Source organism: Solanum pennellii, chromosome 2 (assembly GCF_001406875.1).
Source record: "Solanum pennellii chromosome 2, SPENNV200".
Taxonomy (NCBI): Eukaryota; Viridiplantae; Streptophyta; class Magnoliopsida; order Solanales; family Solanaceae; genus Solanum; species Solanum pennellii.
In genome coordinates this window covers 34,000,554-34,025,296 of record NC_028638.1, presented here as the reverse complement: position 1 = coordinate 34,025,296, position 24,743 = coordinate 34,000,554, and the positions used below count along the sequence as shown (strand labels likewise).

At 34.7% G+C, this 24,743-nt stretch overlaps 3 protein-coding genes and 1 pseudogene across 3 annotated transcripts in view; all 4 read right to left on the bottom strand.

Annotated features, from left to right (window-relative positions):
• Nucleotides 1-90: 90 nt before the first annotated feature.
• Nucleotides 91-4,362, bottom strand: LOC107010254 (NAC domain-containing protein 86-like). Its single transcript, XM_015209500.2, has 6 exons — nt 4,016-4,362; nt 2,895-3,172; nt 2,471-2,803; nt 1,538-1,966; nt 1,163-1,241; nt 91-721 (listed from the first exon to the last, which is right to left on the bottom strand). Exons 1-6 carry the CDS (start codon nt 4,170-4,172, stop codon nt 306-308), a joined length of 1,692 nt encoding a protein of 563 aa, XP_015064986.1. The 5' UTR covers nt 4,173-4,362; the 3' UTR covers nt 91-305.
• A 6,167-nt stretch (nt 4,363-10,529) lies between these two features.
• LOC114075996 lies at nt 10,530-11,388 on the bottom strand (annotated as a pseudogene).
• Nucleotides 11,389-12,242: 854 nt separating this feature from the next.
• On the bottom strand, nt 12,243-13,375 carry LOC107009914. The gene is made up of 3 exons (XM_015209215.1): nt 13,206-13,375; nt 12,482-13,124; nt 12,243-12,389 (listed from the first exon to the last, which is right to left on the bottom strand). The coding sequence occupies exons 1-3, from the start codon at nt 13,373-13,375 to the stop codon at nt 12,243-12,245; spliced, it is 960 nt and encodes a 319-aa protein (XP_015064701.1).
• Nucleotides 13,376-13,382: 7 nt separating this feature from the next.
• The window catches only part of LOC107009913 (PH, RCC1 and FYVE domains-containing protein 1-like), a 36,723-nt gene continuing 25,362 nt past the window's right edge, over nt 13,383-24,743 (bottom strand). Inside the window, exon 8 of the mRNA XM_015209214.1 lies at nt 13,383-13,841. Coding sequence (XP_015064700.1) covers nt 13,383-13,841 — 459 coding nt within the window. The remainder of the gene's footprint in view (nt 13,842-24,743) is intronic.

The following is a 24,743-nucleotide window of genomic DNA, read 5'->3' as shown; positions in this document are numbered from 1 at the left end:
TAACTAATTGAAAAGCTCCACTCGAGTCCTAAAGTACTATGCTCATTTCGCAATGAATAAAAAAAAAACCAAAACTCTGTATAATTAGAGTATTGAAAAAAGAACAAATACAATCTATATCATGAGCTTACATCAGCTGTGTCAATTTTCAGGGGGGCTTAATTAAGTTAAGCTTTCCCTTAATTAATAACAATTAATTGTGGTTAGCATTACAACAAGTTAATCTATATAGCAAACAAAAGCAAATTAAAGAAGAAAAAAATGTAAAGATTTCTTGGTTGGTTGGTTCTTCTTGTCTTGTTTCTTTAAGCATTCTCCAAAATAGTCCAAAATGTATGTAAAGGTGCAATCAATTCTACCAAAGTGTTGACTCTCATAACTACTCTTGATAGAGTTTTCCTTGAAAATGCCATAAATGTGTCTAGAAATGTTGCACTTTTTGTTATTTTCCTTATAGGAAAATCATGCATTGTGACCATGTCTCTATGGATTGTGACTGTTTTTGAAGGTGCCACTTGATGATAAAATGTATTGGCTACTTGTCTTGTAGCTATAAACATTCCTTGGTTCACTTCTATTTTCTCATAAACTTCAAAGCTTGGTGAACTTGAAAAACCATCAGTCTCTTCATCATCCAAGAAGTTGTCATCATTACCAAATCCTAATGAGAAATTGTTTGCTTCTGTTTCATTCATGTTGTTTTGCTGACCACTTGCTTCTCCTGAAATTAGTAAATATTTATCAACATTAAAAAAACAAGAAAAGAGTTACTACCTAGCTCCATCCGATGTTGTTTGACTAGCTACAAAATTTACGAAATAATAAAGACAAACTTTTAAAACTTGTAGAATAACTATATTCCCTCCGTCTACTATAAACTGTCATACTTTTCATATTTAGAGTCAAACTAAAAAGACTTTGATTAACATTTTACGATATATTTTTTTTATTATATTGATATGCATTGCAATGTAACTCTTTTCGTATAGTTTTTGAATATCTAAATTTTTATTTAAAATATTGAATTAATATAATCTATTTAAATTTGAAAATTAATCAAATTAACTTTCGAAAAATGCAACATGACAAATAAAAATGGACGAAGAGAGTAAAAAAATGTGAGAATAGGAAACACTTGTGCATGTATATATTCTGAAAATACCTTGGAGTTGATCTTGTTCCTCTTTATGGGGACCTGAAATATTTTCTATTGGGACAGTCTTGTAGTCCTCAAGAAAGGTCTGTCAAGTACAACATAAAGCAAATTAAATACTTATCTAAGCATATTGGATTTCAAAGAAATAATGCAAAATAAGAATAATACTTTTGTATCCTAGGTGACATATTTTTCTTTTTTAATTTTTTTCAAGAACAATTGTCCTATTTTTATAATTAAAAACAATTAAAATGATTTACAGACACATTAATAATTAAAAATAGTGTTGTTGTATGATAAATTTTGTATCAAATCAAGTTGTGTCAGATAAATTGAGACGAAAGATGTAATAAATTTGATTGCATAGATTAGTGGCATTACCTTGTCATCCTTTTGTGACATACCTACCCATCTCAATCTTTCAACCATAGTCTCAGATTTGAAATCCTCATCAAAATCAGCAATTGGTATGGAATTATTTTGATCATCATCTTCCTTTAATTGGTCCATAAAATTGAAGGAATTACCCAAGTCATGATTGTTATTATGAGGAAGAAAAGAGAAGTCATCTCCATAATTAATATTATTATAATTTCCATCCCATGAATATTCTTGATTTGTAAGGTCATGTGAAGCTTGGGCTACTGAGAGTATTTCTTGTACAATGTCAGTTTGACTTGTTGTGCTCTGATGATACATAACATCATTTGATTGAGACATCACATATCCTACTTGGGGAAAATCTTGCACTTCCAATGGAGGCAATGCAAATCTATGTTGCAACCTTGCACACTCTAATGCTATATCAACCTTCAAATACAAAAAAATAGTAATATGAGAAATAAATAAAGTGATATATAAAAGGGAAAAGGGTCTCACATATATCTAAACTTTGATCGAAATTGTTGTTACGATACCAAACTTTGGAAATGACCTTTTACCCGTTTATACTATTTAATAGTGTATTTTAAAGGTATATATGTGCTCACGTGGACATAAAAAATAATGTATAATTATAAATAGTAATGTGTCCATTTGGGCACATATATACCTTTAAAATACACTATTAAATAGTTCAGGGGTTTAAAAATGCACTATTAAATATTTCAGGAGGGTAATAGGCCCTCCATAAAGTTTGGTATCGTAACACCAATTTCGATCAAAGTTGAAGTATTTTTCAGACCCTTTTCCCTATACAAAAAGACAGCTCGATGCACTCAACATATATATATATCCTACATACCAAACACATGCATGATATATAAAAAGACCGTTCGATGCACTACGACTCTCGTTACGCAGAAAAAGGATTACCTTAGATGGGTGATTGTATGGAAAATGTCCATTAGTGGCAAATGATGGATTGTTATTGAAAGTGAAATTAGCTTCATCTGACAAGTATTGCATCCATTTATTATCATCATTGGTTGGAGTAGGTGCAGCATGATTCATCAATGGTGAACCATGAAGAAGCCTGGATGATGATGAAGTTGTTGTAGTCATCATTCCATAATCACAATCTTCACCTCTTCCTTCAGTATACAATTGATCATTAATGCTACAACCTGATCGATCACTACCATAATGATCTCCAATTTTTGGAACATTCAAACTCTTCTTGAATACGCGACAAAGTGCATAAGCATCCTGCAATATATCGCTATCTTTCAGATAACCTGATAATATGAAGTATCTTTTTATAAGTTAAATCCTTATTATTATATGTATCTGTACGTACCTGAAGGCCGTTAGCAACTTCACATTCTCTTTCTTCCAAACGATATTCATGCATAACCCAACCGGTTCGAGTTCCATGAGGTGCTCTTCCTCTATAATATACAAGAGTTTTCTTCATTCCAATCGGCCTCATCTGTGAATTTACTTTCCGGTCCTTACCAGTAGCCTTCCAGTACCCAGCTTTCGTTGCACGATTAGTCCTTGTACCATTAGGGTATTTACGATCACGAGGGCTAAAGAAGTACCATTCCATATCTTTACTAGGCAATAGGGACTTATCTGTAAAGGGGATCAAAATTAATTATGATATGAGAGGGTTCAAAAAAGAATAGTTCAGAGGTGGAACTCATGATTTCCATAAATGCAATGATTATTAAAGCTTGTTTTATATAACTTTTTTTTTTTCATTTTTAGGGACCAGACAACTAATAACTTCCTTTAAAGCAATTGGAACATGCATGAAATGATCATACAATTTTAGAAATTTTGTTATACCTGTAAATTAAAGCATATCATGATCTTTGAATAATTAAAGTGTGTTTAAAGTATTTAGAATCACAACATGTTAGTTTAATTTGCACGAGTTGAAACACTAAGAGAATACAATTATATATTTAATACTACGAAAAAAGAGATATTTAATGATAATACATTTTCCTTTTAGACTCAAAAACATTTAACAACAAACAATATGTCATTCCATCCAGAGTCACTAAACATTTTATATAGAATGTAATTAGTTACGTTATAAATACTCATCTTTATTACTGCTGCTAAATATAATATAACGATCAAAGAATCGCTATTAAATCCTTTAGTTGTTATAGTGAAAGCTTGTTTTATAAGATTTTGCATTTTTTTACCTAATTCATGTATCAAAAGTTTTTAAAAATAGAGGAGGAAATAGTATAGTTTGTGTTGTATATTACTTATAATATACCTTTCTTGATAAATATTACTTTGGAATATATCAAGCTATAGCTAGGTATTATTATTATTTTCTTTATTTCACTAAACAATTATACATCCCAGAGCTAGATTTAGAGATGATAAGAAACCCATAGAATTATTCTATATAAAATAATAAAACAAGAACAATGGAAATCATGCATGTGTATATACCTGGTAAATCCCATGGTTCACATTTGTAAAGATCAACTTCAGGAATGACTTCGAGTTCGATTTTCCTTCCATTAATCTTTCTTTTCAAATAATAAGCAACAAGTTCTTCATCTGTTGGATGAAACCTGAATCCTGGAGGCAATGAAACTGGTGCCATATATCAACTTGTCCTTTGGAACTTCAATCTCTTTATGAGGTTTTCTTCCTTGTTGAGAGACAAGTTCCAAAGATACACAAGTTTTTGTAGGATTTAATAACAAGACAAAAAGCAAATCAAAGTTGCCTACTTTTGTCTTTTAAATTTCTCACTTTAATAAATCTTTCTTCTCAAGCTCTTCTATTTTTTCCTCTCTAAACAACTTGCTCTAATTTCTTATACATACATAGGGGCAACATATATATAGAGTTTTTTTTTTTTTGTTAGCAAAAATTCTATGCTTGGAAGTTGTCCTTTCTTGGAATCTGAGCTTTCTTGTACACGTGGTGATATCTGATTTGTTACATAACCGACCCTATAGCTATAGTAATAATAAAAAAATAATTTGTTTAGTTTAAAAGGAAATTAAGAGGATCTTTGTCCCTCTACAACTACGTTAACGAGAAACTGTCTCAATGGAAACGAATTGGCGGCTTTTCGTAACTGTCAATCTCCTACAAATGTTCCTTTCACATGCCAATTACATAAGAAAAATTTAACTCGAAAATTTCGATAGTTAATCAACTAAATTATTAAGATTTTTTTTTCCTATGATATTTTATCACCCGCTATTACTTTTCTTTTTTTCCGGTTAACTATAGCATCGGCTATATATTTCTCACAAAGCATATATAATTTGTGATCAAACTCATCTATTTAAAAAGTTCTCTAATTAATGAAAGTTGTGGACATTTAAATTTTGACAGAAATATTAAAGTGTTTTATTTTCGTATTATTAACAACCTTAAATATACTCTTTCACTTGACTAACTGAAATTAAATACACCCTTGATCTTGCAATATGAATGAAATACACCCTTAAATTCTCGTCAAGTTTAGGAGCATTTTCAACAAAATTCTCTTGACTTTTTATTAACGGCCTGTTTGGAAGGATACTCTGGTAAGCGAATTGGTGTAATTGATGTAATTACACTGTCTTATCATGTTTGGGAGGATATGTAATTACTTGGTCAGCAAATAATTGGTATAATTGGCAGGGTGTAATTAGACTCTACAATTAAATTGTGAATTGCTGGTAATTACATGGTGTAATTACCATCTGATTACTTTTTATTTGTTATTTTATTTCTATTTTTATATTATGATTTTTACTTCTATTATGTTAAGTTCTTTTTGTGTTTTTATTATTCTAAAAATTTTGTAAAAGTTTATTTTTTATTTTATATTATTATATTTTAGTTTCTTCTTATTTTCAATCTTACTTTACGTGTATCTATGTAAATCTTTCGTATTATCTATTTATTTATGTCATGCTTATTTCACATTAGCATAATTTTATTAGTATTCTAATTTTTGAATTAAAATAAAACTTTTAGTTAAGTAAGGTTATCGACTTACGTTTTCTTTATTAAGAAAAAATAAAATAAATCATATTTATTGCTATATTGAAATTTGTTATAAGAGTATTATGTTAAATTTTTTGTTTTGAATTTATAACTTATGTTATATATTCTTTTCATTTGTTTTAGTAATACTGAATATATATTGCACGTCATTTTTTAATTAGACTTCATAGATTAAGTTTTTGTGAAACATTTAAAATTTTTGACATTTTATTTATATATTATTCTTTTTATTAAACATACATTTTACGATCAATTCCAATTACTAAGTGACTTTCCAAACAAAATCCTAAGAATCTCATGATCCTATAATAATTTAAAACCACTTGATTTATTATGTGATATATTATGAATTATATTTGGGATATAGCTCAATTTAATTAATCATTTATATTCTTAAGACGATCAATAATTATTACTAATAATTTATGTCAAAGTTAAACTTGTCTGTTTTAAATTTTTATTTAGTATGTTAATAAGGGGTGTCGTGATGGGTCCTACTTTTGGAACGTGAAGATCCGAGGTGGCAAAGTGGGGGAGCAAGTATCATTTGGCAGCTTTTGTCGTTGTCATTGTCCTTTGTCTATTTTAGTCCATACCAAAATTCCCTCTCTATTGTCTTTATCATGTGTGCTTTTCCTTTTGATCAATCTATCTTTTGGTGCTTTTCCCCTTTTTGGGGTTTAATCTTCTTTCTTCTCATATAATACCCAATTTTAATATTACTATAATATTCAAATCTACTCTCTCTTTATGTTCCTCTTCCCTTCCCACAAGAGATCATGGAGGAGAATCTACCTAAGTGGTCCCCTTCAAGCTACTCTTCAAGATTCACTTAATTGCTAATTATAATTCCTTCTTTTATTCCACTTATATCTGTGTAGAATTTGATTAAATTTAAATTTGTATTTTATGGGGTCCAATTTTCGAGGGGGAGGGGCACTCCCACTAAGGGCTTTTCACATTTCATGGATTCAAATTTTAGATAGCTGGTTAAGAATGACAGGATTCCAATCATTACGCAACAATGTGTAGCGACTTATTTTCGTCGTTCGAAATAAGCCACTGGGAAAAGAATTGGAGCCAAAAAACTTCTGAGTAGTCACTTGAAAATTCTTAGCATAGTTCAGATTTGGATGAAATTTGAGTCATGCGAGGTCTAGGGAAATCTGGTAATGAATGAGAGATTCAATAATGATTTTGGTTACATGAGTGGATATCCAAGACATTAGGGAGCCTGTACGACTTTACGAAATAAATTCGGGTGAGTAGAAGTCCTGAAACTGATCTTAGCGTGAACGGGTAGTTTTTGAACGTCAAGGGTTGAATGTGTGTTGTGTAATAGGGGCTTCAAACTATAATTTCGACGTTCTGTCTCCACGCAAGTTGCCAGGGTGGGTCCGCAGTGGCGGGAAAGGGTCTGCCATAGCGGCCTAGTCGCGAGTTAAGTCAGGATTAACCCCAAAACGTTTTTATTCTGAAATTTTCGTTCTTGAAAGCTAAGAAACAACCCAGTACGAGCTCTTGACAATTTTCCACCTCTTCTAGCGCGAAAGGTAAGTTTTTTACTCCCCTAATCATTTCTCGATTCGTAGAACTTAGATTTTTGGGTGATTATCATTGGGGAGGGTTTTGACCTGAAATTCTAATTGTGGAAAAGCCCTAAGTTGGGTATTGGGATCTTGGGCTTGGCCTAGGGTTGATAATTTCGATTGTAATCAGGGTAATTAGGCCTCGTTTGTTGACCGTGCATTAATTTATTGATTTTATGTTTGTGTGATGTATGTTGGTAATTGCTTCATTGTAATGCATGCATGTATGTGAATGAAACACTTTTGATCAAACCTAATGAAATGAGTATGAATGAACAAATGTATTGTCATGATTCAATACTTGATGGTATGATTATGAGTGTGTACATAATGAGTGTGAATGTGGTTGTGGTTATGTTGCTGAGATCGGGTGTCACGTTCAATACATACATTAGATTAGGTGTCACGTTCTGACACACATTGAATTGGGTGTCATATTCTGACACACTAATTGGGATCGGGTGTCACGTTCCGACACACTAACAGTTTGGGTATTAATTCCATGAGAGAATCATTGAATTGTCATATCTACTTGTTATTGAGAATGTAAAATTGTGCATTTCTCCTGAAATGATGACCAATGTATATATTATATTCTCTACATGTCATGTTTACTATGTTGTGACTGCCTATATATGTTTCACATACTGGAATAGTCGCGTGATCCTATCAATATGCCGTGATTGTGTTCAGATACTGCACTTGCTTGTTCTTTATTGAATACATGACATCTTCAGACGGCTATTGATAGACCTCAACTAGGAGATTAGTGATTGAGATTGAATTTCAAAGGTGAACCGGTTCTTTTAGGCTACCGTAGAGTCCTTCCTATTGTTTAATCCATATCCTTCGGAATTCTTTCGATTCGATATTAATCACTCCTAATCCTAGCCTTCAAACCCTACTCTATCATGTAAAAAGAATGAAGTTACACCATGATATACTCTATCGTTATCCATACTCATGTTGGTATCTCATACCAATTATTCATATTTAATTCAAACAAAACTATTTTTTCCCCTCTAAACAACTGAACTTTGTCTCATTGGAAATCTAAAGCAAAAGTCTGATTAAAAAAAAGAGTTGTAAGTTGTAACATAGTTTGAACATGAATATAAAGTGACGTGATAATATTCAAGTTAATAATATATTCAAAATAATTAATACTACTTTAATTTCTTAATAATATATTTAAATAATTAATACTACTTTATTTTCCCTTGCCAACTAGAAAAGATTTGCCTAAAGGATGTCTCCCCACATTTCTTCTTTTTTCTAGTCTGAATGCATACAATGGACGTCACAAGAACTTACAACCCCATAGAAGGTAACGAATAATAATAATAAAAAAACTAATTTAAGAATTATGATTAGATTATTTTAATAAAAAGGCAAAAAAAAGCATTCACTTGTTTCCTTCTAATCATCAAAGCATTTTGTGCTTTTCTTTTTTAAGGTATTTGAGTAATATTATAATAATGATTTGCATAAACGAGGCGTATTAGGGATTAAGAAAGATTAATTAATTATTAAATTATCTCCCCATGCATAAAGCTACATAGTGCTTACTTTATCCAACTCATCTTAAAATGGGTAATAATCATTGATAAAGAATATCTTTGACTGATTTAGGGTTTGATTTTGACGTATAATCAAGTTGATAAAGTAGATTTTTAATTTTTTTATGATAATGGATAGGGTCTCTTCTTTTACACGCAGTCATTCTTCTTATTAAATATATATATATATATATATATATAAAGGACATTTGACTAGATTTTGCATTGGAATGTGAAAAGGGGATCAATGTATTCTAGTTTCCATGAAATTATAGTTGAGGAGAGGTGAAAAAATAGCCCAAATCCATATAATTTGCTTAATTCGACCAAGTTTTAGTTAAGGAAAAATAACCAAATTATATATATATATATATATATATATATTTATATCATATCTTATAATTCTAATTTATATTTTACTATAGTTACTCCCTCCGTTCATTATTAATTGTCATAATTTCTATTTTTAGAGTCAAACTATAAGAACTTTGACTAATATTTTAAGATATATTTTTTCATCATATTATTGTGCAAAAATTTAAATTTATAGTACTTTTGATATAATTTTTGAATATTTAAATTTTTTGTTTAAAATATCAAATTAATATAATCTAATTTAACTTTATATATTAGTTAAATTGACTATCGAAGAGTATATCATGTCAAATAAAAATGGACGGAGAGAATATTAATTTTCAGTTTATCAACATCATGGCTGGCAGAATGTCCCCTTGCGGGTTGGGAGATGATTTCACTGAAAATGGTGATCTCTATAAGGGAGAGAGACGAAGGGGAGACAAGGAGGAGAAATAGTGATCAAAATATGTATCTGATAAAATATGTATATATATTTAAGGTCAAATACATACGCAGGTCTCTAAAGTTGTTCGCGCATTTCCCCCAGGTACCTCAACTAACCCAGATTCCTATTGAACCTTTTCACCCCCTATAATTTTGATCCTTTTAAATATTCTTGGCTGATGTGGAGCCAAACGTGATCTCACGTCCTTTAAGCGTGTGCAGACGCTTTAAAGTGCTGATGTGGATCTTGAACCACCCACCAATGATCTTCTTCCCCCTTTTAACCCTAATTTCTCCCATTCTTCCCTTATTTCTCCTCTTTTGTTTCTCTTCATCATTATTTCTCCTCTTTAGCTCATTATATTATATCTCTTTTTCATTGATTTCTTCTTAATCATCAAGTTCCAATGTCGAATTTATCTTCTTCATCGATTTCTTCTTCTTCAACTGCGAAGGTACTATGTCAATGTGGGAACGTTGTGGAAATGAAGACCTCATGGACGCAATCCAATCCTGGACGTAGGTTCCTTTGTTGCAAAACTTCAAAGGTAAATCAAATTCATTTTTTTTTGTCCAATATAGTAAAGAATCACCTTATTTATAATTCAATTTTTTTCTTTAATTTTGTAGGCACGAGGTGGATGTGGATATTTTTGATGGTATGATGATGAAATGCCTGCTCAAGCTAGGAGGGTGATATGGGGTTTGTTGAAAAGAGTCAAAACATATGAATTGGAGAGGAATCGATCAAGAAAAGTATGGATGATATGCATTATCGTAGGGGTGATATTGGCTACTTGGATTTGTGTAACAAAATGATCTTAGTTGGTTCATTTGTCTTCTATTAGATTCCTTCATAAAAGTATGTATGTCAGATTGTAGTGTTCTTTATGGGCAATTTTGATCGGTTTTTCTATTGTAAATGCCTTGTGTTTTTATTGTAATGATTTAATTGAAGGAATGAAGATAATTTGTGCCTCAAAAGCAGTAAAAATTGATCATTCATGCCATTAATTTGCTCTAGTGAGCTCCAAGGTTCAAAGCAGTCAATACAAATTTTGCTGCTAATTACACAATCAAAAAGTGCATTAGATGTTCCACGCTTGTTTTTCCTTGACTGAGTGATTCGTTGCAACTGTGAACCAGTGACAACATCTCCACCATTCCACTTGAGTCCTCGAGGCTTATAACCAATATCAATATTTGTTGGAGATGCATCCTTATAAACTCTCAGATTGATAGCTTTTTCTCCTGAAGTACCAGGCTGCATAGAAATGTCTTATAATGAGACTTTATATAGTAGAGTAAGAAATGAACAAAATTATGTATACACTTACATTAAAGGTTTGACTACCACTTGCATTTGTATAGATGCCAAATCCTATAGTCTTGGTCCTCTTTTGTCGTCCTATTGATATTGAAGCTTCTATAGCCTTTGATTGATCAGGTTGCTGACTTGATACGCTTCCAATGTCTCTACCAATGCCTCTTCCAATTTCTCTGCCAGTGTCAGTACCTCTCCCAGTGCCTCTACCAGTTCCGCTGTCAGTACCCTCCCAGTGCCTCTGCCAGTGCCTCTCCTAGTGCCTCTGCCTCTGTATGTGCCTCTGCTTTTAGCAGGTTGTTGCTCTCTTCTAACAGCCAAAGAATCAAAACACATAGAACTCTTGATGATTGAATACTGGTGGCTGACTTGAGCTTGATGGTCTAGTAAAAAGTGGTGGCTGGCTTGAGATTGTGGTTGGCTAAACAATGGTGGCTAGCTTGATCTTGATGGTTGGCTAAACAATGGTGGCTGGCTTGATTTTGATGGTTGGCTTGAGCTTGGTTGCCTGTTTGGGTAGCCTCCAGGTTGTCCCATTCCAGCCTATTAATACAGTAATAATAATTTATTATTGTAAATAATTGAAGCTTATTGTAGATGTATTAGAAGAGAATAATAACTTACCAATGTTGGACAAGATTTTTTGTTGTAGCCTACTTGATGACACAGGGAACAAGTCATTTTTACTCCTCATTTGGAAAACTTTTCATACTTTTTCCTAGGCTCATTATTTGCCTTTTTTCTGCACTTTGGTTGCCTACCAGGCATGATTTTTGGTTCAGGAGGTTCAATCACTACACCACTAGTGTGAGGCCACATTTTCATGTTTGGTATTAGCTGTAGAAAATGGTTATAAGCCTTCAAAAAAGTCTCTTTCCTATACCAATGTACCACTTCATGTTCAGGTTCTATGCCTTTGTGCTGATAAGCAAGCACAACATGTTGACATGGTATGCCCCTCAATTGTCATGTTCTACATGTACATGTCTTCTTCTTTACATCAACAATATGTCTGTACTGACCATCTAAGATTTCATACCCAATATCACCATTGAATCTAACTTCACAAAATCTAGCAAGATCTTTGTTCTCTTCAAGTACTAGTCTAGCCATAGGAGAGATATCTGAGATCCAAGTTTCAACAAATTGCCTCATTGCAATATTTCTATCCATTATCTTGTGCATAATCTCCTCTAACATAGTTATGATAGCCTTATGTCTAGCAAATAGTATCCAAGAATTAAAAGTTTCACACATATTGTTTTCAACAATGCCACACTTAGAATGCTCTTTAAAATATGCTTTGCACCAAGTAGTTTTTTCATAATTCAACAAGTCCTCACAAATTTTATTACCTAATTTGTTGAGTTTATCCATCTCATCTTCAAATTTCACTTCAAAACTTGACTTAGCTCATCTCCAGAACTGTTTCCTTCTTTCTTCACCACTCCATAATTGATGCAGTTGTACCAGATATGTCTAGCACACCTTCTTTGCTCACTATCTGGTAGCAACTCATATAAAGCTGGTACAAGGCCCTATTAAACAATTGTAGGACAAACATTAAAAAGTATTAGCAACACAAGAAAAAAAAATAAAAAAACAAGATACAATATAAAAGCCATCTAACCTTCTGCAAATCTGACATAACAGTCAGTCCATGTCCAGTGCCTAAGTTCAGACCTTCTATCAAGTACTTGAGGAAAAAACTCCAACTATGTTTTGTCTCTGTGTCAACAACAACCCATGCGATTGGAAACATCTGTTGATTTCCATTTCTACCAACAGCAACCAACAATTCTCCCTTGCAAGAACCCTTCAGAAAACATCCATCAAAACCAATAATTTTTATGCATCCTTCCAACCAACCCCTCTTCAATGCATCAAAGCAAACATAGAAGTAAACAAACAAAGTTTTTCCTGGCTGAGACTCTCTATCTGTCCTCACCCAACAGGAAGTACCAGGATTAGTATGTTTAATCATGTCTGCATAATCACACAATCTTGAAAATTCCATCTTCCAATCACCTAAGAACTCCTTGATAATCCTCTTTTTTGCCCTATGACAAACTGTTCTTCCAACATACAATCCAAATTTTTTTCTCACCAATTCCTGAATTTTCCATAATCTTATATATGGTTGACAGGTAATTTCATCCTTGAGCTTTTCTGCAACAAACTTATATGTACACAACTTGTTCTTGATTGATTGAGGACATACATGCACAGGATAATAATTTTTGACAACAAAACAACCAGAATCTTTATCTATACTAGCAAACAACAATCATTTACATTTCTTGTCCTCACATTTAACTCTAACTCTTTTTTTGTCATTAGGCTTCAATTTTTACCTAGTTTTATATTCACAAGAATAGTCTGCATCAGCTTTTCTAAAATTTTCAGCACTTTCAAATACCATACCAAGCTCAAAAATTGCTACAACACAATCAGGATCAAATTTTACCTTTTTACTTTTTTTTCTTCTTGGTAAATCAACACCCTTCACAAATTCTAGATTCATTTCATCCCTACTGATCTTCACTGTCCAATTCTGAGCTATCTATATATTGCTCATCAACCCCTAGTCTTCCAGTGTATCTAGCAACCTTATTCCTTCCTATTTCTTCAAAGCCTCTATCAGTACCAGCTGTTCCAAGCTTTATTTTCTCAGTTTTAGTAGGTTTTTTCTTTTTCACTTTATTTCTCCTTTCATTTCTAAGAGATCTTAATTCTTCATCAACCTCAGAGTCATCCACATCAGGAATAACATCCTCTTGAGAGTCATCACTACTTTCTTCATTTGATTCAGTCCATTCCACATCTAGATCTGATATATCCCCTAGCTCAACTTCCACATTAACATTTTCAGATTCAGCCTCATGATTCAACCCTTCACTTGCAGTCACATTTATATTTTCTAAGTCTTCTTCAACGACAGACCCACAAAGCAAACCCGTTGTGACCACTTCTACATTATCCACCACATGCTTCACATAAAGGTCTAAAAAGTCACCATCTGTTAGGTATTTGATGAGATTTACTAAAGTGAAATAAGTGTCCACCTTAATAAAGCCATTTTTTGTGGGGTCTTTAACACAAAACCCACCAACAGGAATATATCCAATTGTTTAGTGTAAAAAAGTAACTCGATTATTGAGAAGTGGTCCTTGTAGATATTAACATATTCCACCTCGGCTTCCCCTTTATAAGTAATTCCAGTTTTGTCCTGAATAAACTTACCACCATGATGAAAATGAGTTATAATAATGGTGTCCATAAGATTCCTGAAACAAGGCCTCAAAAATTTTCTGACACGTTATGAACAATAAAAACCAAAAAACCCTAACATTATCCAGATATTAAAAACAATAACCACATTGATACTAAAACCCAGTATATATCAATAAAAAACACAGGCTAAACACATATATTAAAAACACACAACCACTACAACAATAAAAATTACATATAAATTAGGGAATAAACTTACCTCACACTCGTCAACTCGAAATCACGAATAAACTCCAAAATCGTCTGCAATCTTCGATGATTCCTTCAACAAAACACTCGAAATCACTTTAAAATCTAAGAATTTTAGCTGTAAAACTCATTGAAAGGGAGAGATTCTTAGGGTTTTCTCGTTTAGAAACGGGTTAGAAGTGTTTTGGGAGGAAATTAGTTTTTAGGTTTGATGATTTAATATGTGGCACTGACGTGTAATTGGGTTGGAGTGTATTGGTCAAAATTTCCACGTGGGGAAGGTTCATCTCACGCGCCCAATTACCAAAAATAATTTATTAAAATTTGGCTCCACATCAGCCAAGAATATTTAAAAGGATCAAATTATAGGGGGTTAAAGGATTCAATAGGAATCTGGGTTAGTTGATGTACCTGGGGGAAAAGCGCAAATAACTTTACGGACCTGCGTATGTATTTGACCTATATTTAATTAAGAGTATATGAATCTTATAAAGTGTATATGTATCCAACTTAAAATTGCATGTATATATGAGAAAATAAAATTTATGGTAAAAAATTAGGAAAAAAATTATTTTTTTGAATTCTTCTAAGAAGAAATTTAGGGAAGAACGCATGATTTATTAAATTGACATGTTTCAGTTACATTCCATATTTAGGTACACATAAATTAGATATATCTCTTAACATGTATTTGAGATACATGTATCAAGATGCGCCAAATACATGTATCTGGAGACTGAAATATGATAGCAACTATAATATCAAAAAATCATGGAATGATAGGTGATTTGCGTTTTTAAGGAATTTGGGCTCGAGTAATTTTAACGAAGAGAAAATTTAAAAAATAACAAAGATAATAGACATAGTTGAGATTATATAGTTTTAGTTTCGATAATTGTGCTTTATAGCTATAGTTTCGTTTGCTATGTAGATTGTGGTTTGTATATTTCGCTTGAAAAATATACAAACATGGTGAGTTTATACGAATTGAAGTTGCAATTTGTATATTTTGCTTGTGAATATACAAATAGAGTAAGTATATACAAAATCTGTTTTTTTTCTTATACATTTAGAAATTTTTCATAACTCCATTTGTATAGTATTTCACTTTTCAATATACAAACAAGACAATTTATTATAATTTTTTTATAAACTGTATATAAAGAACTAGGGTAAGCATATACAAATTCTGAATTTATACAATAAGAAATTGAATTATACAAATTATGAATATATACAACCAGGACCGAATTATATAAATTCTAGATTTATATAAGGAAATCGAATAGCAAAATTTTGTGAAACTGTAACTGCGGATTAAAAAGAATTGAAACTATAGCTATATTACATAGTATATTCTATATTTTTTTTATTTAATATAATTTTAAAAATAGAAACTTTAAAAACAAAATAGTATACTTTAAAAAAGAACCATATAAAAGACAAAATAGTGTAAAAAATGATACTAATATAGTATATCACTATAACTTGAAAACTACATTACAACTAAATTGTTTGTCAATGAAGTAAAGACTTGAAGAATCTCGTTAAACTCCATATCAATATGTGCTTTCAGACCATCAATCTCTTTCTTCAAGTTAACATTAGTAAGCGATTCCTCACTACGAACATCATGCTTTGTTTTGTGTGTGCAAAAAAACTTATTACTTAAATGCTCGCTTTGATCATCATCATTACTACTTCTAAAAATAAAAAACTAGCCAAATCAATTAAACCTTTTTCATTTTCAGTTGGTACAATGTTCTTCACCTTATCAGCTGCTAAGCCAAATATGCGCAAACAAACAAAATCATGCAGCAATTGTCTATTCATTTCCAAATAAAAAGTTTAGGCACTTATACAATAAATAGACCACTCAAACAGGGCAACACTCATGTTACAGATTTGCAAAGCTAAAGAAATCCACCAAGTCTATAATATTCAGGCTTTCTCTTAAACTTTTGGGAACAAACTTCAAGAGTGATATTGAATATATCAACTCCCCAAGCATATATGAGTTGTAGTTCCCACTCTCAACCAAATCGAAGTGTGACATATAACCTATTTTACTCTATGTTGACAGTAAAAACGTGTTCACAAAAAATAAAACTTTCACTTTACTGCATCAACATTGAACTTGAATTGGCCGGCACGAATCAAACAACCAAAATCATACCATGTCACTGTTGAAGATCCAAAGTAATGTTTCACCAGCCAATGCTCTTTTTGAATTTTGACTTATGTATTACCATTATACATCAGCCCAGTAGCAAGAAAAAATTCTACAATTCCAAAATAGATGTAACACCCCGTAGCCAAAATAGACCAAAAATCAGTTTTTTCAGAAAAATCTGCAGGTGCAACCAACGGTGGCATCAATGGTCCGTAGGGCAGACGACGGTCCATCCTGCACAACCGTCGATGGGATCAGAAACTTCCGAAAATTCAGCCGGTGGAAAAAATTGGCTAAGTCTTGATCGAAGGACGGACCGACGGTCCGTAGTCCGTGACCGTCGATCGAGACCCCCATTCACCCACTCTCTGACAAGAGCTACGGATGACCAGCACGGTCCATAGGTGGACCTACAGTTCGTAGGTGGAAAATTTGAAGAGAGTTAAGGGGAAATGTAGTTGGGTAAACTTCAAATAATAATAACTCTTAGAACAAAAAGAATTAGGTGTCCCATAACCTACCTCCAGATAGATAATTTAATTATCTTTCCATAGACACCGACCTTGCTAAAATCAAAACTCCGAGTAAAAAGTTATGCCCATTTTAGTAAAGGCCTGTCGAACAGGCCCTGACGACGGACCCAACGATGGGGCATCGGGCAGACGACGGACCCTATGATGGGGGTTTGGGCAGACGACGGACCATCAGTCCTGGCAGTCGTTCGGCCCGACAGCAACTTCCCCAGGGGTCTTTTGGACCTTTTCCGTTCCGTTTAAACCCTAAGTTACGTATTTTTGACCCTGAATAATCATATTTTAGTCAGTTTAAGCCTAGAAACATAATTAAAACATATCCAAGTCAAATCATTAAATCAAAACTTAGAAAATTAGAAGCAAGAGGGAGAAAAAAGCTCAAGAACCCTAGTTCAAGAACGCCACAAGCTCCAGCAGTTTCAGCCTCGAAACTTAAGTATTTTTCCGTGGATTTTTTCACCAGATATGTGGAATTTTACTAGTGGGTTCCTTTCACCCATTGGGTCCCTAGATTTCAGTCAGATTCTTGATTCTCTTATCGTGATTAAACCTAGGGTTTCTAGAACTTTGATAGAACTTCATGATTTAGTTAAATATATGTTCCAAATTAGATTACCATGTATTACTCAGATTATCGCATGAATTTCAGAACCCTAACTATGTATTTCTTTAGTTATTGAATTACACATGCTAGGTCAGATATTTCAGACACTTCAGATATACATGCCTCGTTATAAATTCATAATTACCAGATTAATTATCGAATTCTCAGTTTGCATGTTCAGTTTTGAGCTATCCTATATTCTGAAACTCAGACATAATCAGTTAATTTACAAAATTCATTGGGAGTAGCATAATACCGAGTTGGACTAGGGTTTAGCTTACCCAATATTCCCAGAACTACTAGCCAAGTAGGTTGTAAGTCCCCTCTGTGGGCAATTAGTTTAGTGATCACGCCAGCATGCCTTTATACCTTTGGCAGGGTATATTGGTTCCTCTCGATGGGGCGTATACAACGGACTCCACATTTAGCTCATGTGGTTTTATTATCGGTTATTAGTAGCTCCCACAAATCAGTCAAACTCTCTGCATTGACTATTTATCAGTATACTCAGTATTTAGTTTCATGATGTTATAAATTGGTCATTGCATTCAGTTAGCTTAGAAATTCAGTATATCATGTTCAGATTATTATACTTGCTTTTGTGCTTGTTCAGTTATGTTTTATTTCAGCTTTACTCTATCCTACATGCTCAGTACCTTCCAAGTACTGACGCATACGTGCGCTACATCTTTTCGTGATGTAGGTTCAGGTTCTCAGCATCCAGATCACGCATAGATCGATTTTCGATCTCTAGTTCAGCAGATTTAGTGGTGAGTCCTCATTCTCCGAGGACAATAGTCATGAGTTCCATTTCAGTCTTTAGTCATTTAGTTTCAGTTTTGCTAGATTTAGCTGGGGCTTGTCCCAGTATTTCTAGTCTAGTTTATAGGCTATTTTTAGGCATAAGTAGTTTTAGCTTAGTAGTGAGTTAATATTTCTTTGTATTAAACTCATCGATTTTTCATCTATCTCAATTTTAGCATATGGGTATTCCCGATCTTTTCATTATAATTTATGATTTAGCTTCCGCATCAGTTTATTATCTTTAGCATGCTCATGATCACGCCAGCAGGGTTAGCTTGGGATCACTTGTGGTCCTAGGTTCCATGTCCGCATCTCGGGGGTAGCTCAGGGCGTGACAAAACTTGGTATCAAAGCACTAGGTTCAAGAATCCTAGGATGTCTGAAAAAGTCGCACTAAGTAGAGTCCTTCATGGGTGTGAAGTGCACCACATCTAATGAGAGGGAGGCTATGAAGTGTTTTAGGAAAAACTTCACTTTCCTATTACTCTTATCGTGCATAAGGTATGATCAAATTCCATTCTAACTTGACGTTGTACGCTTAAGATCATGCCTTCTCGTAGAGCTTAGGCATGGAATGCTAATGGACGCAATGCTAACACAGTTCCTCTAGTACCAGAAAAGGAAGTTCAAATGCAGAGCTTCAGAACGCTAATTCAGCTTTTGGCTCAAAGTATGACCAACCAGAATAATCAGCAGGTTCTAGTTCCTACTAATAGAAATGACTGATTAGTGGCAGCCAGAGTTTGTGATTTTGTTAGGATGAATCTGCCTAAGTTTTTAGGGTCGCAAGTTGGTAAGGACCACAAAAATTCATTGATGAGGTTAAGAAAATATTTGGTGTGATGCAAGTAACTGATAGTGATAGGTTAACTTGGCATTCTACCAGCTTAAGGATGTGACTCACATATGGTTTACTCAGTGTAAAGACAACAGAGACTACTTTGTCTTGTGTAACTCAATATAGCACTAAACTTTAATATTAGTCCAGAAACTCTCTCAGAACCTTTCTCAGTCTCTACTCCAATCGATGACCCAGTTATAGCTAGACGAGTATACAGAAATTACCCTGTCACAGTATCTCAGAAAGTCACTTCAGCAGATCTAGTAGAGTTAGAAATGGTAGACTTTGATGTCATCCTAGGCATGGATTGGTTACATTCATGTTATGCCTCCGTCGATTGTAGAATTACGGTTGTTCGTTTTCAGTTTCCAGACGAACCAATCTTAGAATGGAAGGATAGTAGCTTAGCGCCTATGGGTCGATTTATTTCATACCTTAAGGCTAGAAAGATGATATCTAAGGGTTATCTCTATCATCTAGTTCGGGTTAAGGATTCTAGCCTTGAAACCCCAACTCTTGAGTCAGTTCCAGTAGTCTGTGAATTTCCAGAAGTGTTTCCAGAAGATCTTCCCGGAGTCCCTTTTGAAAGAAAAATCGACTTTGGAATTGATCTCCTTCCAGATACCCAGTCTATTTTTATTCCTCCTTACAGAATGGCTCCAGCAGAGCTTAAGGAATTGAAAGAGCAGTTGAAAGACCTTCTAGATAAGGGTTTCATCAGACCTAGTATTTCACTATGGGGTGCACCAGTATTGTTCATAAAGAAGAAAGATAGTTCTCTCAGAATGTGCATTGACTATAGACAGTTGAACAAGGTCACAATCAATAATAAGTATCCCATCCCCAGGATTGATGATTTGTTTGACCAACTTCAGGGTGCTAGTCATTTCTCAAAGACCACAGATCGGGTTATCATCAGCTCAGAGTCAGAGATAGTGACATTCCGAAAACATCCCTCAAAACTCGGTATGGTCATTATGAATTTGTAGTAATGTCGTTTGGACTAACCAATGCTCCTGCAACTTTCATGGATTTGATGAACAAAGTGTTCAAATAGTACTTAGACTTGTTCGTTATCGTCTTCATTGATGGTATCCTCATTTACTCTAAGAGTGAGGAAGAACATGCAAGTCACTTGAGAGTTGTTCTGCAGACTCTCAAAGATCGCCAGTTATTGCTAAGTTCAGCAAATGTGAGTTTTGGTTGCAATCCGTTGCTTTTCTTGGTCACATTATATCTAGCGAAGGGATCCGAGTGGATTCACAGAAGATAGAAGCAGTGAAACAGTGGTCAGACCTACCTCTGCTACATATATCAGAAGTTTTTTAGGTATAGCAGGTTATTACAAAAGGTTCATGGAAGGATTTTCATCCATAGCCTCACCATTGACTAATTTGACTCAGAAGATGGTCAAGTTCCAATGGTCAGATGATTTTAAGAAAAGCTTCGCAGAATTGAAAACTAGATTGACTACAGATCCTATCTTGACTCTACTAGTGGGTTCAGATGGTTATGTGATCTATTGTGATGCATCCAGAGTTGGCCTAGGTTGTGTGTTTATGCAGCGAGGTAAGGTGATAGTTTATGCCTCTAGACAACTTAAGGTTCATGAGAAGAACTATCCAACTCATGACCTCGAGCTTGCAGCAGTGGTGTTTGCACTCAAGATCTGGTGACACTACTTGTATGGTGTTCACGTAGATGTGTTCACTGACCATAAGAGCCTTTAGTACATGTTCACCCAGAAGGAGTTTAATCTTCGCCAGAGAAGATGGCTTGAGTTCCTTAAGGATTATGATATGAGTGTGCATTACCATCCTGGTAAGGCGAATGTAGTAGCAGATGCTCTTAGTAGATTATCTATGGGTAGTGTATCCCATGTTGAGGAAGAAAGGACGAAGCTAGTGAAGAATGTTCACAGGCTTGCTCGCTTGGGAGTTCGCCTTATGAGCATATCATACAGCGGTGTAACATTTTAGAATGGGACAGAATCGTCTTTAGTAGTGGAGGTTAATGGAAAAGCAAGACAGTGACCTAATCTTGCTTGAACTTAAGGGCGCAGTCCATAATCAGAGAGTAGAGGTTTTCTCCTAAGGGGGTAGATTGTGTGTTCCTGATGTGGGCGAGTTGAGACAACATATTCTTGCAAAGGCCCATAACTCTAGGTATTCAATTCGTCCAGGTGCCACTAAGATGTACCGCGATCTGCGAGAAGTCTATTGGTGGAATAGCATGAAGAGGGATATAGCAGATTTTGTGAGTAAGTGCCCCAATTGTCAGCAAGTCAAGGTAGAACATCAGAAACCAGTAGGTATGACTCAAGAGATCGATATTCCTACTTGGAAGTGGGATGTGATCAATATGGATTTCATCACAGGGTTACCTCGTACTCGCAGACAGCATGACTCCATTTGGGTGATAGTTGATAGGATGACTAAGTCTTTTCGCTTTTTAGCGGTCAAGAATACAGATTCGGCGGAGGACTATGCCAAGCTTTACATCAATGAAATTGTGAGGTTGCATGGGGTTCCTTTGTCTATCATCTCAGATAGAGGTCCTCAGTTTACCTCTCATTTCTGGAAGTCATTTCAGAAAGGTCTTGGTACTCAAGTTAACCTTAGTATAACATTTCATCGACAGACGGATGGGCAGGCAGAGCGTACCATTCAGACCTTAGAGGATATGTCGAGAGCTTGTGTGATCGATTTCAAAGGTAGTTGGGATGATCACCTTCCTCTTATTGAGTTTGCCTGCAATAATAGCTACCATTCCAGCATTCAAATGGCCCCTTATGAGGCTTTCTATAGGCGTAGATGTAGATCTCCTGTTGGTTGGTTTGAAGTAGGTAAAGCAGCTTTGATAGGGCCAGATTTAGTCCTTTATGCTATGGAGAAAGTGCAACTTATTAGATATAGACGTAAGACAGCCCAAAGTCGTCAAAAATCTTATGCAGATGTAAGGAGAAGTGAACTAGAGTTCCAAGTTGATGATTGGGTTTTTCTGAAAGTCTCACCTATGAAAGGGGTGATGAGATTCGGAAAGAAAGGGAATCTCATCCCTAGATATGTAGTCCCTTACAAGATCTTGAAAAGGGTTGGAAAGGTGGCATATGAGTTAGAGTTGCCAGCAGAATTAGCAGCAGTGCGTCCAGTCTTCCACATCTCACTCTTGAAGAAGTATGTGGGTGATCCAATCTCTGTAGTGCCTTTAGAGAGTGTGGCGGTGAAAGATAGTCTTTCTTATGAGGATGTACTAGTTGAGATTCTTGATCGTCAGGTCATAAGGTTGAGAAACAAAGAAGTCGCTTCAGTCAAGGTTTTGTGGAGGAGTCAGTCCGTAGAGGGAGCTACTTGGGAAACAGAAGCAGCCATGAAAGCCAAGTATCCTCACCTCTTTCCTTCTGATTCCACTCCAGCTTGAGGTAATAGTTCCTCTTAAGTTTTACAGTCATTCATGCGTAAATTCAGTTTTAGAATCATGTTCCCTCAGTTTGAACTTGCATTTTCAGTGTAATTGCATATACTCAGAACTCAATTCAGTCAGAAACTCAGTTCTCAGTGTTTAGTAGTGGGGTTTGCAGCTCTCTCCCTCTATTTCAGCTAGTTTAGTCTTCATTCGAGGACGAATGTTCTCAAGGGGGAGATAATGTAACACCCCATAGTCAAAATAGACCAAAAATCAGTTTTTTTCAGACCAAAAATCTGCAGGTGCAACCAACGGTGGCATCGATGGTCTGTAGAACAGACGACGGTTCGTCCTGCACAATCGTCGATGGGATCATAAACTTCCAAAAATTCAGTCGGGAAAAAAATGGCTAAGTATTGATCGACGGACGGACCGACGATCCGTAGGTCAGACGACGGTCCGTAGTCCGTGACCGTCGATCGAGACCCCCATTCACCCACTCTCTGACTAAAGCTACGGATAACCAGCACGGTCCGTAGGTGGAAAATTTGTAGACAGTTAAGGAGAAATGTAGTTGGTTAAACTTCAAATGATAATAACTCTTAGCACAAAATCAATTAGGTATCCCATGACCTACCTACATAAATATAATTGAATTATCTTTCCATAGCCACGACCTTGATAAAATAAGACCTCCGAGTAAAAAGTTATGCCCATTTTAGTAAAGGCCTGTCGAACAGGCCCTGACGACGGACCCAACGACAGGGCGTCGGGCAGAAGACGGACCGTCAGTCCTGGCCTTCGTTTGGCCCGACAGCAACTTTCCCAGGGGTCTTTTGGACCTTTCCCACTCCGTTTAGACCCTAAGTTATGTCTTTTTGACCCTAAATCATTATATTTTAGTCAGTTTAAGCCTAGAAACATAATTAAAACATATCCAAGTCAAATAATTAAATCAAAACTTAGAAAATTAGAAGCAATAGAGGAGAAAAAAGCTCAAGACCCTAGTTGAAGAACGCCACAAGCTCCAGCAGTTTCAACCTTGAAACTTTTGTATTTTTCCGTGGATTTCATCACCAGGTATGTGGGATTTCACTAGTGGGTTCCTTTCACCCATTGGGTCCCTAGTTTTCAGTCAGATTCTTGATTCTCTTATCATGATTAAACCTAGGGTTTCTAGAACTTTGATAGAACTTCATGATTTAGTTAAATATATGTTTCAAATCAGATTATCATGTTATTACTCAGATTATCGTATGAATTTCAGAACCCTAGCTATGTATTTATTTAGTTCTTGAATTACACATGTTAGGTCAGATATTTCAGACACTTCAAATATACATGCCTCAGTTATAAATGCATAATTACCAGATTAATTGTTGAATTCTCAGTTTGCATATTCAGTTTTGAGCTATCTAGTATTTACAGAAACTCAGACATAATCAGATAATTTATAAAATTCATTGGAAGTAGCATAATACCGAGTTGGACTAGGGTTTAGCGTACCCAATAGTCCCAGAACTACTAGCCAAGTAGGTTGTAAGTCCCCTCTGTGGGCAATCATTTTAGTGATCACGTCAGCATGCGTTTATACCTTTGGCAGGGTATATTGGGTCCTCTCGATGGGGCGTATACATCTGACTCCACATTTAGCTCATGCAGTTTTATTATCAGTTATTAGTAGCTCCCACAGATCAGTCAGACTCTCTGCATTGACCATTTATCAGTATACTCAGTATTCAGTTTCAACATGTTATAAATTGGTCATTGCATTTAGTTAGCTTAGAAATTCAGTATATCATGTTCAGATTATTATACTTGCTTTTGTTCTTGTTCAGTTATGTTTTATTTCAGTTTTACTCTATCCTACATGCTCAGTACTTTCCAATTACTGACGCATACGTGCGCTACATCTTTTCGTGATGTACGTTCAGGTTCTCAGCATCCAGATCACGCATAGATCGATTTTCGATCTTTAATTCAGCAGATTTAGTGGTGAGTCTTCATTCTCCGAGGACAATAGTCATGAGTTTCATTTCAGTCTTTAGT